The 16,919-nt window shown below is 43.1% G+C and overlaps 2 protein-coding genes across 7 annotated transcripts in view; one reads left to right on the forward strand and one right to left on the reverse strand.

Annotated features, from left to right (window-relative positions):
* Window positions 1-14,526, reverse strand: part of Nqo2 (N-ribosyldihydronicotinamide:quinone dehydrogenase 2) — a 19,823-nt gene extending 5,297 nt beyond the window's left edge. The window contains exons 1-7 of one of the 6 annotated variants that reach the window (XM_075969935.1): window positions 14,234-14,304; window positions 10,322-10,438; window positions 10,114-10,201; window positions 7,212-7,376; window positions 4,607-4,737; window positions 2,463-2,576; window positions 1,460-1,561 (exon numbers count right to left, since the gene is read on the reverse strand). In XM_075969935.1, the coding sequence (XP_075826050.1) occupies window positions 1,460-1,561; window positions 2,463-2,576; window positions 4,607-4,737; window positions 7,212-7,376; window positions 10,114-10,120 (519 nt within the window). In that variant the 5' untranslated portion in view covers window positions 10,121-10,201; window positions 10,322-10,438; window positions 14,234-14,304. The other 5 variants (XM_075969937.1, XM_075969933.1, XM_075969936.1 and 2 more) reach the window with 5 other exon arrangements.
* LOC142848200 (serpin B6) overlaps window positions 1-16,919 on the forward strand; it is a 65,362-nt gene that overhangs the window by 5,341 nt on the left and 43,102 nt on the right. The gene's annotated exons all lie outside the window — the stretch shown is intronic.

Raw genomic sequence — 16,919 nt, forward strand, 5'->3', positions numbered from 1 at the left:
CAGTGGGCTAGGGAGACGGTACAGATGGTTAAATGCTTGCTGTGCAAGGATAAGGCCCTGAGTTCTGAACCCTAGCAATCAAAAAAGCTGGGTGTGGCAGCATGGATCTGTAACCCCAGTATATGTGGGGAGAGGGACAAAGATAGGCAGATCCCAGGGCTCACTGGCCACCCAGGCTAGCCAAATCAGAAAGCACCAGGAACAGTGAGAGATGTGATCTCAAAAAATAAGGTGGAAAGTGATCAAGGAAGATACTTGAAATTGACCTGTAGTATTCACATATGCATGGGCAAGTGCATTCGCACACACATATATACATCTGTAACTCACTCGAGAGCAAACAACAAAGACAAGGAGTGAACTTAACTATATCCATATAAAAGAAACTCTTACTGTTTTGCAAACATATAATAGGATAATTCACTAACACAGAGAGCTGACAAATCAGTTAAAAATGCTAACATCTCAATAGAAACAGGGAGTAAGATTCTGAACCTAGAAAGAAAAAGGACAATTCCCTGTTTTTATTTATTATTTTGAGACAAGGACTCTTATATCTCAGGTGGGCCTCTTATATCTTATATCTCAGGTAGCTGAGGATGACCCTGAACCTCCCGCCTCCACCTCCCAAGTGGTGATTATGGGTATGCACTACCACAGCTAGTTTATGGGGAGCTGGAGCTCAAACTCAAGGCTTTGTGTACACTCAGTACTTGTTGTACCACAGACTCATACCTGCATCTTGTGTCCATAATGTCTACATTCGCCAAAGCAATCACTCAAGCTATTAGGTACCAGCCTTCCTCACACCTAGACAGGTATCTCTCCTCACCATATGGAAGAGCACATCCATTTAGCTTCCCAGGTCTCCTAGGAGTCTTTGCACTGAAGTCTGCCTCTTGTTCTCTTTCCCTCACTGGGGAGTTCCATGAATATGGATATCCTAGCCTGCTGGAACTCCCTCTGCCATCACCCTTCTTAGTAGATGGCTGTTCTTTAGTCACTCTTCTGTCGAGGGTGTTAGAGGCCCAAGTGAAGCTGTTCAGATCACGGGGTCTACAGTACCTCTAACCAAGGCTAATGGTGGTGCTAGCTTCATAGAGCATTGTAAGTCTGGGGAGGGCTCTCCAGGCCTTGGTGTTGCTCATCATTTATACCCACATACCTGGTGCTACCTCAGGGCTATTACAATCCTCATAAAGCAAACAACAGGATAACCAGGTTTGGCTTTACTTTGGGTCAAGCATTATCAAAATTGTTTGTCTGTCTTCTTGGCCAACCTTTAAACTGCTACTGATTTAAAAAATAAAATAAGGATAAAATGTTATTATTTTCTCTATCTAGTTGGGAGTCAAATGGAGTGTCAAGCTTACATGGTGTATGTGTGTGTTAGGTGCAGTGGAGAGGGGGAGAGTTCAGCGTGTCAGGAAAGCAGAGAGGGCCCACAAGGCCTGTTTACCTGGAGTGGCCATAGGAAGTACCGGAAATCTCCACTGACACCTGCTTTTGTGTACATCTCAGCTGTACCTCCAGTGGTCAAGGAAAGGAGGGCTAATTTACCCTGCAGGCAGGGAAGAGAGGAAATGCATCATGTGGCTGCCAGAGCAGAAAACAGTGCTCCTGTGATGTTATACAGAAGTTTATGGTGGTTAGAAGGGACTAACTAAAGTCAGGTTCATTCCAGGTAGACAAATATAATCCCCCCATGTCCCAAAGAGCCATCTAAAGGTGACAGCTAATTCCCTAACAGGGATGGGGACAGAGCAAGCAGCAAAGGGATAAGTGAATATCAAACTTCTAACATGTAAGACTTCTGGAGGAAACTAGGTTTCAGAGACCCCAAGAGAACTGAGATACTGACCTCAGGGCTGATGGGAAAGTGAGTGAATCTCACACAGGATGATCATGCAATGAAGGCCAGTATCTTCGTTACTTGAGTCATTTTCCTCATAAACACGTAAGTTTTGAAGTTTTTAGAATTTAAAGCCATTTGCTTAGTAGGAAGTTCTCTCAGTAAGACATTTGCAGATACTATGCATGGTACCTAGCAGGTTTCCCACTCCCTCTCCTAAAATACAGGAGGTTTGTGATTATCCCCTGAATCAGTGTGGGCATGTGGATCCCAAAAGTGTAAACTAGTATAAGACCAGTCAAGGCTGGGGCTGAAAACAGTACCGGTACTTCATGCCATTACCCATTTCACGCTTGCTCAGTACCCAGCCCCATACTTCTTTTGCCCGTGTGAAGATTAGTGTAGATGCATATCCCTCGCTATCAAAAAGCTCTGAGTTTAAAAAAGGGTGTACTTATCATCCATGAAGTGTGCTGTGCATACATTAAGTGCTTAATAAATATTTACTTACCTTATACAAATATGCAAACTAGAAATATAAGTTGATAGATGCCCTCACCTTCCTCCCCCTGGAATGATTCATACTGATCCTTATCCCCAGAGAACATACCTTGAGAAAACCAGAGTCATAAAAGCCTGGAATGTCGAAGGCAAACCCTTGGCACAGCACCCTGTCCATCCAGCCTTTTAGGATTGCTGGAACGCTGAACCAGTATAGTGGGAACTGGGGATGGAATAACAAGCAGAAACTGCTCTGTCTCAGGATTCATACTTTAGTCCCACTGACCTCTCCTCCCAGGACATCCAACAGGCAAAGGTGGGGCACTACATGGGCACAGTGGGATGAAGGGTAGAGCTGACTATGGTTGAGTTGCTATTGTGGTGACTGTCTCCTGATGACAGTTCCTTATGCTAGCCACAGAGTAGGCAGTGAGGAAGTTTTATGCCAACTTGACACAGCTAAAGTCATCTGAGAGGAGGGAGCCTAATTAAGAAAATGCTTCCATATGATCATGCTGCAGGCAAGCCTGTGGGGCATTTTCTTAATTAGTAATTGATGTAAAGGTCTCAGCCCATTGTAGGTGATGCCACCATGGGCTGGTGATCCTGGATTCTGTAAGAAAGACTGAGCAAGCCAGGAAGTAATACTCCATGGCCTCTGCATCATCATCTGCCTCCAGGTTCTCACCCTGTTTGAGTTCCTATCCTGCCTTCCTTCTGTGGTGGACTATGAATGTGGAAGTGTAAGCCAAATACACCCTTTCCTCCCCAACCTGGCTTTTGGTCATGGTGTTTCATCACAGCAATAGTAACACAAACTAAGATAGGCAAGAAAACAGACTTTTGATTAGTGAAGTCCTTGCATGATGGAAATCTGGGGAAAGCAAAACACTCCAGAAGTGCTGCCATGGTTGTTCTTGCTCAGAGGACTCAAGTGAGCAGAGCCCTTATATACTTAGCCCCTCTTCCTGTTGAGTTGACTTGGATTTCCAACAGTGCAACAATTCTTTGGAATCACACACTTACCTGACTGCCTAGATTATGGATATATGTTAATTGTACCCTGTCCAGTGCTGGTAGGAGTGGCCAGATTGAGTTAGTGCTTCTGGAAGTCAGTCTATAGGGCTAGTTCCTTCTGTAGCGGATATATATACCAATCTGCGGTGTCTGTGTGTGTGTGTGTGTGTGTGTGTGTGTGTGTGTGTGCTCATTAGTATGTATGTAGTAGCTAATTAGAGGATGGAAACAAGGTTGTGCTGTTAATGGTAAGGAATTTAATGCAAGAGTTGGCCTAAACTGCCTTGATAAACAATTGTGCAGAGAAATCTGGTTCCCAGCTAGCTGGCATGTCTGGGACAGGGGCCTTGGGAGGATGAAAGCAGAAAGACTGCCATTATTCTGATGCTTCTGGGACCACTGGGCCAATGATAATTTTTGGTTGATACTGACTTAGGGTTGTGAGTAACACTGATTATAAGAATCTCTTTATTGGGGCTGGAGAGATGGCTCAGAGGTTAAGAGCATTGCCTGCTCTTCCAAAGGTCCTGAGTTCAATTCCCAGCAACCAGATGGTGGCTCACAACCATCTGTAATGAGGTCTGGTGTCCTCTTCTGGCCTGCATGCATACACACAGACAGAACATTGTATACATAATTAATAAATAAATATTTTTAAAAAAAGAATGAATCTCTTTATTGGGGCTGGAGAGATGGCTCAGAGGGTAAGAGCATTGCCTACTTTTCCAAAGGTCTTGAGTTCAATTCCCAGCAACCAGATGGTGGCTCACAACCATCTGTAATGAGGTCTGGTGTCCTCTTCTGGCCTGCAGGCATACACACAGACAGAACATTGTATACATAATTAATAAATAAATATTTTTAAAAAAAGAATGAATCTCTTTATTGGGGCTGGAGAGATGGCTCAGAGGGTAAGAGCATTGCCTACTTTTCCAAAGGTCTTGAGTTCAATTCCCAGCAACCACATGGTGGCTCACAACCATCTGTAATGAGGTCTGGTGCCCTCTTCTGGCTTGCAGGCATACACACAGACAGAATATTGTATACATAATAAATAAATAGATATATTTTAAAAAGAATCTCTTTATCAAAGTAGGAAAGTATTCTAATTAGACTTGTAACAGGAAAGGTATTTCAAATAACTACAAACATAGTTAAAAAACACTAGTTCCAAATGTAATGTTCAAGTGTTTATTCATAGGATGAATCTAATCATTAATATAAGAAAAAACAAACCTGAAATATCACTAGATCAGCTTCTTTCACCTTTCTCTGCTCCTCAAGTATGTCACTGGGCAGAGCTGTCTTCTTGTAGGCTTCATAGATTTCTATCCCATATCTGAAGACTTCAGGATTAGAGAGGGCACCTAGGAAGGAAGAGGTTAATTTCTCAGTCCTAGGTGAGTGTTCTTAGCTTGTCCTAGCTTTCTAAAAACTGCTGTATGGTCTGGTCTCCTGAAAGCTTTGGGGGTTTGCTGTGACCTGATCGGGTTTGAGACCAGGCTAAGGATAGAGAAGGCTGGGAGAAGTACTTCCCATCTGCCAGGAGCTGTGCTCTACACTGGTCACTTTTCCTCTCTTCCTAACAACCATGAGATCACTGTAATTCCTGATTTAGTAGAGAGGAAGCCAAGACTTGTGAAAGGCTAGGTACTTAGTGCCATATGAGTCCCAAGTAGCAGAAGTAGCCTGCAGTTAGTGTGGCCTAAGACTCAAATGTGACCCCAATTGTATAGGATCAAGACTAGAGGGTGCAAACTCAAGACCTCTGAGATGCAAGAATCTCAATGGAAAGTGGATCAGTCATTCAATAATATCATAACTGAAAAAAGCTGAGCATTTCTTTGCATTCTATTTTACCCTTAGGCTGTAACTACTACAGGGAAGAGGTCAGGATGTACTGGAGAGGTTATCAGATGGGGTGTGGCCACCACATTACGTGCAGCCCAAATCCACTTAGGTTTTTTGCACTTACAGTGTCTTCAGTATCCAAGGGAACTAGTTCTGACACTTCCTGCACATAATAAAATTGGTGGATGGATTTAAATGGTATAGTATTTGCTGACACTTTCAATCTTATCATCCGTATTTTTGGCATGAGGTATGTATTATTTTACTAGCTTAAAAATTATAATTCCCTATCCTACTTTCTATTTTCTTAGTCCCTGTGCTGCTGTTTATTAAGAGATAATAGTACTAGTTTTGCACATGCTTATCAAGTATTTGGTTATTTTGATATATCCCCAGCCTGAACTATGTATTAAAAAAGGGTGTGGTGGAGAGATGGCTCAGTCATTGAGTGCACTTGGTACTCTTGAAGAGGATCAGGATTTGGTTTCCAACACCCAGGTCATAACCTCCTTTAACTCCAATTCCAGGAGTTCTGATACCCTCTTCCAGCCTCCTCGGGCACCTGTATGCACTTATAGGCTGACTCTTCAGCCCCAGCTGGCCAAAACTATGGAATCTTAATTCAAAATAGTAAATACATAATGACCCCAATAGTCTAAGTAACTCTCAAACTTCCATCTGGAACTTCCCAACCCAGGTCTTCATTGTCTGCATTTCTTTCAACCTTTTTTTCTTCCATGCTTTGACAGAAGAGCTCACCAAGCTTTGAACATTCAGTGGCTTTTTTTCACCCAAAGTTCCAAAGTCCTTCCACAATCCTCTTTAAAACAACATGGCATCCCACTCCTGGTACCAAATTCTATCATAGTTAGGTTTACTACTGCTGTGATGAAACATCAGGACCAAATCAACTTTGGGAAGAAAGGGTTTATATGACTTATACTTCCATATCACTGTTCATCATTGGAGGAAATCAGGACAGGAATTCAAATGGCAGGAATCTAGAGTCAGGAGCTGATGCAGAGGCCATGGATGGGTGCTGATCACTGGCTTCCTACTTATAGCTTGCTTGGCTTGCTTTCTTATAAAACACAGGACCAGCAGCACAGGGGTGGACCAACCCACACGTGTTTCCCCCCCACCCCAGTTGCTAATTAAGACAATGCCCTACTGGCTTGCCTACAGCCTGATCTTATGGAAATGTTCAAATGATAAGAAGCTGTTTCCCCAGAATTAGTTTCATTGTGCTCAAGTTCTCAGGTACTTACAAGCTACTACATCAATGATCCAGCCACTGTCCTAGAACTGCAAGCCCAGAAAAATCTCTGCTCAAGCTGGTTAAGTGTTCTGTGAGAGATGAGGAAGCAGACTAATGCTACCCTCATACTTGCCTATTAGCACAGATATCTCTGAAAATACAGAAAATGGGGCTGGAGAGGTTACACATACTCGTTTTTGTAGATGACCCAGATTCAGGTCCTATCACAAATGTCCAAAGGCTCGCAGCTGCCTGTAACTCTAGCTCCAGAGTATCCAATGCTCACTTCTGGCCTCTGCAGACAACCACATCCCTATGCACCTACTCTCACATCGACATGCACATAATAAAAATAGATTAATCTTTCTATTAAAAGAAACCTGTGGGGCAAAACAAACAAACAACAACAAAAAAGAAACCTCACTACCATGGGAGCAGAAGAATTGGGTGCTGGGGGACAGAGATGACAGAGACTGGCATCAGGACTCTTTGACCTGAGACTTGAGGTCATGAGGCAGCAGTTAGATATTGTTAACAGTTTTTTTCAAGACAGGGTTTCTCTGTAGCTTTGGAGCTTTTCCTGGAACTAGCTCCTATAGGCCAGCCTGGCCTCAAACTCACAGAGATCCGCCTGCCCCTGCCTCCTGAGTGCTGGGGTTAAAGGCATGCACCACCACCATCCAGCCAAAACACAGAAAATTTTAAGACAGATGATTTACCCCATGGACTCACCAGTGATATCATTTCTTGTGGCCCTTGGCTCAAAGTTCATGGCATATAAGTCAGACACAGTAACTGTACATCCTTGCTCGCTCAGTTCTTCAACAGCCACATTCTTCAGGGACCCATTGAGGGACGTGGGTTCTTGGTGTGCATAGATGATGAGCACTTTCTTCCCTGTATCAAGGGAAAAAATGTTTTCTTTGAAGAGCACATCTTTCTGTTAAAACCTGATGATGGCTAGCGCAAAAGTGATGTATAGGAACATAACTGCATTGAACCAAATGAATCAGCAATTTTTTTTTTTTTTGGTTTTTTGAGACAGGGTTTCTCTGTAGCTTTGGTGCCTGTCCTGGAACTAGCTCTTGTAGACCAGGCTGGCCTCGAACTCACAGAGATCCGCCTGCCTCTGCCTCCCAAGGGCTGGGATTAAAGGCATGCGCCACCACTGCCCGGCTGTAAATCAGCAATTTTTTAATGGGTGATAAAATAATGCATATTTTAGTGCTATTAGAGTATGCTATAACTTGGGCTTATTAATATAAATTGAGTAGCTCTTATTTTTTAAATGCTTGGGACCAGAAATGATTTGGAATTTGGCTTTTTTTTCAGACTTTGAAACATTTGTATAGACTTTATAAGTCAAACACCTCAAACTTTAAAATTCAAAATTATAAATGCTCAAAAACCCACTTTTTTTTTATTCTGGAGATTTGGTAATCATGTGCTCAGAACTGTATCTTTGGATTGAGATAGTCAGCCTTTACCTTAAAAAACATACAACTAAAATCTTTTAAAAGCCTGCTTCAGTTTTGATAGCCTCTATGACAAATTTTAGTCTTTCTCTATAACAGAAAATAATACAAAATTAAAAGGAATTAATATCTTATGCCTACATCGGCAGGCAGCAATAATGGCAACTTTCAGACTGGTGTATTCTGCTTTCATCTCCCCCAGGTACATGGACACCTGACCCTTAAATAAAATAGGAGGAACCAGAGCCTAGTCTCTTGAGGGAGACAGAACCATGTAGATCCTATCTTTTGGCGGTGACACTGAGACAAGAAGATTATAAGAGCCGGCCATGAAGACACTGCCTCTATCATGAATAAGCCTGAGGATCTGAATTTGGATTCTAGTACCCAGCCAAAAAGCCAACAGTGTCAGCTTATGTGCATATATACCAGGAGCTCGGTGGCTAACCACTCTAGGTGAATCAGTGTGCTGCAGATTCCATTACAGACCCTGTATTTAAAAACATAAGGTTGAGGGGACTAGAAAGATGGAATAGTGACTGCACTTCCAGAGCTCCTGGGTTCCACTCACAATCATTTGTACTGTAGTTGCAGGAAATCCAATGCCGTCTTCTGACTTCTGTGGGTACAAGACATGCATGCAGTACATAGACACATAGACACACACTCATATACATAATAAAAATAACTTTTAAAAATCAGATGGAGAATAAGTGAGGAAGATAGCCAGTATCAACCTTTGGCCTTCTCATGGACCCACACATACAAGTGCACCTGCATATGTGCACACATACATACACACACATATACAGTAAAACTCTTGGAATGTGAGTACACCTATGTGCACATGTGTATATAGGCCAGAGGTCTGTGCAGAGGTCTGTGTCAGGTGTCCTTTTCAGTGGCTTTCTACCTTATTTTCGAAATAGTCCCTTATTGAACTATTTGGCTAGATTGGCAGGACAGAGAGCTCCAGGGATACCTCTTTCTGCGTGCCGAGATTACAGATGCGTGATCCTCTGCCTGGCTTTTGTGTGGGTGCTAGAAATCTGAACTCAGGTCTCGTGTGCATTTGGCGGGCACTTTACTGACAGTCTCTCTGCCACTAAGATGTTAAACTCTTGATTTGAACTTTCTAGTCTAGGACCCTGAACAGAAAACAAATGTTAGCATGAAGCAAACAATTTCAGGGCATTCATCTGAGTGTAAAGGTTGAATTCCATGGGTTGGATTAATTATTAGGTTTTATTTCACTTTCTAATGCTCCAGTGTTATAAAGGAACTGTACTTGAAGGGCTTGCCAAAAGAATGAATATAAATGAAATACCTACATCAGTGTTTCTCAATTAGGGGCAAAGTTACCAGTCACAGGCACAGTTGTCAAAGATGGGGATATTTCTAATTATCATCACTGGCGGTGGATGGAGTGCATCTAGCATCTAATGGGTACAGCCCAGAGACAGTGTGCTAAAAATGCTATAAGATGGCACCCTCACAACAGATCTGGTCTCAAATATCAGTAGTACCAGGGGTGAAAAATCCAAAGATAGGTACGAGGGACAAAATGACAAAATAAAGCTTAGCAGAGTCCTTTTCTGGCATGTATAAATAAATAAATATTGCAAAAGCAAAGGAAAACCCAAATCTACATTATAACTTGTAAAATGGTAACTCTGCATGTTTAAAGTGAAACAATTACAATGTTACATATTACTGTGTAAAAAAAGTGAGTTGTAAAATTAGGTATGTGTCCCTGCTGTGTGCATATATGTAATAAGCAGACACAGAAGCACTGGAAGTGTGACTCGGTGATAGGACATGTGCTTCTGGGGCATGTGGTGCCAGTACTGCAAAAGGAGGAGAAAGGTAAAGATGGAATCAAAGGTTAGTCTAAAAAGCCCATTTCCTCAGTTCTCCCTTTTTTGAGAATTTTTTGTCCCAAGCATGGTTTCTGACAAAGGCAGGATAGGCATATGCCCCACTTTTTCAGGAGGAGGTTGAAATGGGCAAAGTAAAAAATATGAAAGAAAATAATTACACACAATGATCCATGTCATAAACCAGGAGGGTTCATATATGCATCTATATTGCTTGGAATTTCTAATAACAAATGATACAATTTCTGGCTAAATGTCTAACACCCCATAACAGGTTATTACCTGCCATGTTGGAAGAGATGGGTTCTCTGATTTGATATAGTAGACTGGAGTTTCAGGTACTGTCACTCTTCTTGGTGATTGTAAGACTCTGGAAGAGAAAAAGCCAGGGGAGGAATGGAAGATAGAGCTGAGGTCAGGATACCAACTGTAGGCCTCAGAGTTCTTCACAAACACATCTGAACAACAGCTTCTCAGAGGGCGAGCCAACCTCTGGAGAAGTGGGCTTTCTGGTATAAACCACACACAATGCCAAACCAGCGCTTTTTTTTTTTTTCGTTTTCTGGAAGGACTTGAACTTTCCATGCAGGCAGCTATAGAAGAACTCCTGGAAAAGGAACCATAAGGAAAAATTTGAGTGGTGCCTTCTCAGCTAGCCTTCCTGCATACCAAGATTTCCTTTTTAGCTAGTGAGGCTGATAAGATGAAGGGCACTGGGGAATTCAAGGGGATGTCACTGCATCACTGCAATTTTCTCAACTATAAATAAGGCCAGTTGGGTACCTCAGTCTTCCAACTAGAGGCACAGGTTGGCTCAGAAAAGTAAGAAAGATGGCACACACACACACACACGTGTGTGTGTGTGTGTGTGTGTGTGTGTGTGTGTGTGTATATATAGTGGGTATAATATATGATTCTAGGGGACCTTGGGTGGAGGAGATCAGTGGTACAACATGTACTTAGCATGTGTAAGGCCTGGAGTTTAATCTCCAGCATCCTCCCTTCAGTAAAAGATTTTGGGTTAAACTGTTCTTCATAATGGACTCCAAAGACAAGGAGGCTTGTGTCATCATTCTCTTGGCTGACCATCTCCAAAACAACTTTCTGGAGGCAGGATGTATTGGTTTGAATGAGAAATGTACCCCCTTAGTCTCTGGTATTTGAATATTTGGTTTCCGTTTGGTGATGCTGTTTGGAGAGGTTATGGGGAGGTGCAGCCTTGCTGAGGGAGTATAACACTGGGATAGGCTTTGAGATTATATAGCCTTGCCCACTTCTGTGATTGAAGATGTGAACTCCCAGGTCCCTGCTCCTGTCATCATGCCTGCTTTTTGCTGCCATATGCTTCCTTGTCATGGTAGATTCTTATTTTCTCTGGAACCATAAGCCAAAATAGACTTGTTGTTCTACAAGTCACCATTGGTCATGACATTTTATCACGGCAATAGCAAAGTAAGTAATATACAATACTTCCTGCTATTTCCAGGAAAAAACAAAACACTCAGATAAAAGTGAAAAACCAAACAGTCCAACTCAGAAATGGGTAGACTTGACCTACTTTCCCCCAAACTTACACAAATATCATGCGGAAAGGCATGCTAGTTATTAGGAACTATTATGGCTAAAATCAGAGTGGCAAGAGTTGGTGGCAGGTAAAGAGACTAATTCAGTGTTGGTGAGGTATAAAATTGTGCAGCTTCTATGGAAGGCAACTGAGAGGCTCCTTAAAAATTAAACAGGGAATCATTATGTTCTTCTGTTGATCAAGTTTCACTTGATTATCTGCTCAAAAGAATCAAAAGTAGGATCCGAACAGGACTTGAGGTATGGTAGGATATGTCAGTAATCCTGGATTGGGAGTTCAAGATCATCATTGACTACTTACTTACCTACAAGGTTTTGAAGCTCTTGGGCCACATGATTTTGAGACTGACCCACTTGTTTGAAACAAATTGAAATTTGTACCCTGGCAATGCTGAAGCATGAAGGGGCAGCCCGTATATGGCAGTTCTGTTGAATTGTCCACATCAGGTTTCATGGTCTAAGTTGATGAGGACGACTGAGCAGGTCTCTTCCTCGACCCGTTTGTTTACCCATGTCCATAGCTTTATTCACAACAACCATGTGTGTAAGCAGCTATCTGGTGCAGTACTGAACGAGGTGGTGAGACACAGAAGTGAGCAAACAAACAGGAACTGAGCTTTATATATACCCTTTGGTACTGGAGAGACAGTGAACAGTCAACAAGCAGGCAAAGCAATCAGCTCTTAGACAGTGGAAAGTGCTGGTGCTGATGGCAGCAGTGACACCTGAAGAAATACTGTATTGGAATGAAAGATGTTTGTCACACTAAATAGAAAACCAATCCGTGTTACCGTGCTCATAGTATATGCTGCTTATATAGGACTGGTGGGAGGAAATGGATTTATTTATTTAAGGATAGTCTTGAGGAAAACAGAGGTGATTTTTTTTTCAGTCTTAAACATTCATTTGGTGATAGTGGTGCTGAGCTAGGTGATAAGGGCTTTGGGAAGATGCCAAGGGTTATGCTGGGTCAACGGGTGGAAAGCTCCATGCTTGGTGAAATCTTCTCCAGGGTACAGTCTCACCTTTTAAAAGTCAGAATTGACCTTGACCTCTTGGGGATTCAGTGCCAAGAATTTTCTTTTCTGATGAATGCTATTTGCAAGTTAAATTCTTGCACCTCCTTATAATGCCTTGTGGAAAAGGATGCACCTTAAGTCTAGGAGAAGGGTTAGAGATGGAGGTCAGAGTTCTTCCCACAGTTTACACTGCATGTTTATAGGGCAGATCTAAAGCTTCATCTCTGGCAGAGCACTAATCAGATTACTTTCTCAGAGTCACCAAACATTACGCAGACACCACACAAGTCCACATTTTCTGTGTCTGCTCCATTACAGAAGGGGTGTCAGAATAGATAGAGACAGTGAATAGAGCCAGCCATGAAAAAACCTGGAGCAAGAGAGAAATCCAGGCAGGACAGGCGGGCAGGACAGGGGCAGGCAGGCAGGGCAGGCAGGGAGGCAGGGCAGGGAAGGCAGGCAAGTAGGCAGGCAGGCAGGGCAGGGAAGGCAGGCAGGCAATCAAGTAAGGACCTGGTGGGAACTGATTTGGAAAGTTCCAGAAACAGCAAGAAAGGTTATTTAATTGGGCTGTGATCCAAAGTGAGTGGTCGGGAATGCAGTCTGGGAGCTGGATGGGGAATGACCAAGTAAATAGGGCAGAGTCAAGATTTTATCCTAGGAGTAACAGCAGACCTTAGGCAGAGGTTCCCAGAGCACTGCAGATGAACAAAGTACATCCTGAGATTTTCCAAGTGAGAGACCAGAGCCTCTTTAGTTGGGGCTTTCACTGCAGCTCCTTAAGCCTCTCCTTGCTTCACCACCCTCGCTGTCCTGCTCAGCCCAGTTTACACATTTACAGGAAATGGAGCGTGGGAGTGTGCATCAGAGTTGAATTTCCTCTTACTCAACTCTCCTACTCTCCTAGCAGTAGCAATGGGAAGGAACAGAGCCGTCTCCCGACACAGGCTCTTCACCCTCAGGTACAGAGGTGCATTAAGAGCTCTCCTTAGGTGGGAGCTGCACATTTCCCAGGTGTTTAGTTTTGTTTCTGCTGCTGTTGTTTTGTTTTTGGTGGAGGCTGTGGTTAACCAACAAGCCACATGAAATGAGCTCTGATACTTAGAGATAAATGTAATTTTGTCTTAACACCCAGCAGCTATTTTGATATTTTCACTGTATCATTTACAGACAGGCTCCATTGTGGCCATTCTAGGAGCTAACATGTCATCCTGTAGTGATATCATTGCGTGCCTGTCTTCTGTGCTCACTTAGGTTATGTCCTCCCAAAATACTGACCATCCCTAGCTATACGTCAAGCTACTAGAAGTTTCTATCATTCACACAAATTCAGTTTTTTGTATTCCTCTGACTGAGATTTCCAGAGATTAGAGATTACTGAAACCAATAATTTCACATTAACAGTTACAGAAGCTGATATTTCTTTTGAGCCAGAGTCCTTAAAGGCAGTGTGAACAGCAGCTGCTTGAAGGCACCAGGGAAGAGAAGACACCATATACAAACTTAGCTCTGGGCTCAACTTTGACTTTTATCCTTTGGTAGTAAATATGCAGAGACCCACAGCTGCTCTCTATCCAGAAGTGGGCTGACAGAATGCAACCGTTCGTCTTAAGCAGGACCTGGGCCAGATGTGGTAAGTCTACTGAGGTGTGAGGTGCGAGGAACCTCAGCGACACAAGATCTAATTCGCAAGCTAAAAAATAGAAGGGGTCTCGTCGGTCCAGCATTCCTCCTAGCCCCAAGGTTGCTTGCTGGAAAGACGTGCGCGCTCGGGGGAAGCAGTGAACAGACACTCTCACCTCAGTCTTCAGTGGGGAGCACGGAGCACACTGCAGACACCACCAGATAACAGGGCAGAAATGCCTAAAGCCAGCAGGCACCACAGCTGCGGCTGCGCACTGGGATTCAGGGCCCACTTCCCCCACTGGGCTCCGCCCCTCGCTCCGCCCTCTCAGTGTCCTCTGGCCGCCTGTGTACCGTAACCCACCCACAGTGCCGGATCACTGGGCTTCAGTCTTACCTCCCCAAGTCTCCTTCACCCCCCAGCCCCAGGGCTGGGCTCCTGTGGTTGTGGGCAGGACCAGTTTAGCTCTTTGCTGAAGACTGTCAGGAAGACTGTACTGGGAGAAGGGTAGAGGCGCCCTCCTGCTTCATGCTTTATCACGCACACAGCTTCTGAATATATACGGGTAAAACAGAACAAAAACTCCCACAGTGTGCTACTAGGCAATCAAAAAAGGAATGAGTTGTGAATATACCCTGCTCCAGTCCGCCGGGAGTTTCCCAGAGTAGGGGCAACTCACCCCCCCCCCCACCCCAAATTATGTGTTTCCTGATTCTGTTTCTCAGAAGAGCAATTTAACAGGAATGGAGAATCAGAGTAGTGGTTGGAAGATTCTGGAGGGGAAATGGCTGTGACTATAAAAAGAACTTTTGTGTTGAAGGGCGAACTCCATGGTAAGACACTTGCCAGATGTCACCACTAGGGGAAACTGTGAAAAGGATATATAGGTCTAAATAAAATAGCTTATTAAAACTAAATGTTACAAGGCCAAGGACCTCCCTTAGAAGAAAAGTCTTGCTGGCACAGCTAGAAAAGGGAGCTGTTGGGCGCTTTAGGTGAATTGTCTGTTTTCAGGCTGCTGTGGTCTGTGCCACTGGCAGCCCTCTGTCATTTCGACTTCCCCAAGACCCCTTCCCAAGCTCTTGGCTTTAAGTCTACGTGTCCTGCAGTAGCCCTCTTCAGATAGATCAGAAATTGCACATGACGGTGCTAACCTGTCATCCCAGGTGTACTAGAAGCCTGAAACAGAAGGATTACAAGTTCAAGACCAGCCTGTACTAAAGAGACCTTATCTCCCAAAACAAGCAAATAAACAAAACCAAAAATAACAACATAGAAAAAAGTTTTCTCCTGTTTTGGGTTTGGGGTTTTGTTTGTTAGGTGTGTGTGTTGGTGTTGGCCTTCTGACTTCCTACTCACAGTGACATCTTACCGATTCAGGGAATGATAGTGTGGTTGATCTCTCTGTTACCATTTTCCTTGTATTCAGAGATGGGTAATGGCATTTTTACTTCACTCCCCAGCAAAGCCAGGGCTACCCGTGAACCCTGACCTGGACATAGTCTTCACCTGTAATAGACTTGCAGGTGTAGGGTGCCTTAGAACCTGTGGACGCATGCGTGACTGGAGTACACAGCATCCTTGACGAGAACAGGCTAGGCAAGCTGCCCTCCACTGGGGACCGGAAGCTGAATGGCATTCTCTGGTGTTTATCATGGTGTAAGCTGCGTTGAACAGTAGGGCAGTTCACTAGGAGCACAATCTTAAATGGAATAACAGCTTTCTGTTGATCTGGTACAAATAAGATTGACATTGTATGTTGAGTTCCAGGTGCAGGTCATGTTCTCAAAATGAGATAAAATAGCACTGATAACAAGCATTGCTTCAAGGGGCATCCAGTTTATCGCTTGTATCACTTTAATGTTGAAGAAATGTACAAGAAGAATTAGGTATAGCAGGCAAGGAGGCAGGCAATCCTGTCAGAACCTGCCTCTCTGCCACCTCCTCATATTTTATTTCAGAATGAAACTGAACACTGTGCAGCCACTTTAAAGTGACTTTTAAAGGACCCTTTTTAAAAGTGACCACAGTAGTCAGGTTGCCTCTGACAGTTGTTGTTTGGGCTTTATTTAATAGTTCTTTCTCTTCTGCTAAAAGTTTTTCTTTTCCTTTGAGAAACAGACACTTCCTAGTAACAATCATATGCGTATGTGTGTGTGATTTATGTGTCAAATTAAGTGACTTTAGTTACATTTGCAATCTTTTTATTATTACCAATTTCCAAAACCTTTGCAGAACTCCAAACAGAAACTCCTTTTCCATTCCACAGTTTGTATCTTGAATGTCCCTAGAGGTCCATGTACTGAGAGCTTAATCTCCCAGACATAACACTTTTGGAAAGTGCTGGAAATTATAGGAAGGGCCTGTGGGAAGAAGTTGGACCATTGGGGATATACCACTGAAAGGATGTGGGTACCCTGGACTCTCTCCTCTCTCTTTGGTTCTTTGCCTCTCTGAGGTGAATCAGGCTGCTCCCCATGTACTCTCTGCTAAGATAATCAGCCTTTCCACAGGCTAGAAATCAGCAGAGACAGCTAATCTTGAGCTCAGTCCTCTGAAACCACCAGCCAAGTGGACCTCTTTGTACCTTTAAGTTGAGTTATCTCAGATTTTCTGTCATATACCATTAAGTAATAACTCCTTATTGATTTGTGAATACCAGAATTTTATTCTTTTATATAGATGAATATGAATATATGTATATTTTGTTTATCCATTTATATGTTGATATACAAGATGCTTGATTATTTTGAATAATTCTATGTTGACTATTGATGTATGCTTACCTGCCTGAGTTCCTGCATTTAGTCCTTTTGTGTATACCTTTGTATATAGTCTTTTGTATATACCTAGGAATGGAA

This window comes from Microtus pennsylvanicus, chromosome 4 (genome assembly GCF_037038515.1).
Source record: "Microtus pennsylvanicus isolate mMicPen1 chromosome 4, mMicPen1.hap1, whole genome shotgun sequence".
Lineage (NCBI taxonomy): Eukaryota > Metazoa > Chordata > Mammalia > Rodentia > Cricetidae > Microtus > Microtus pennsylvanicus.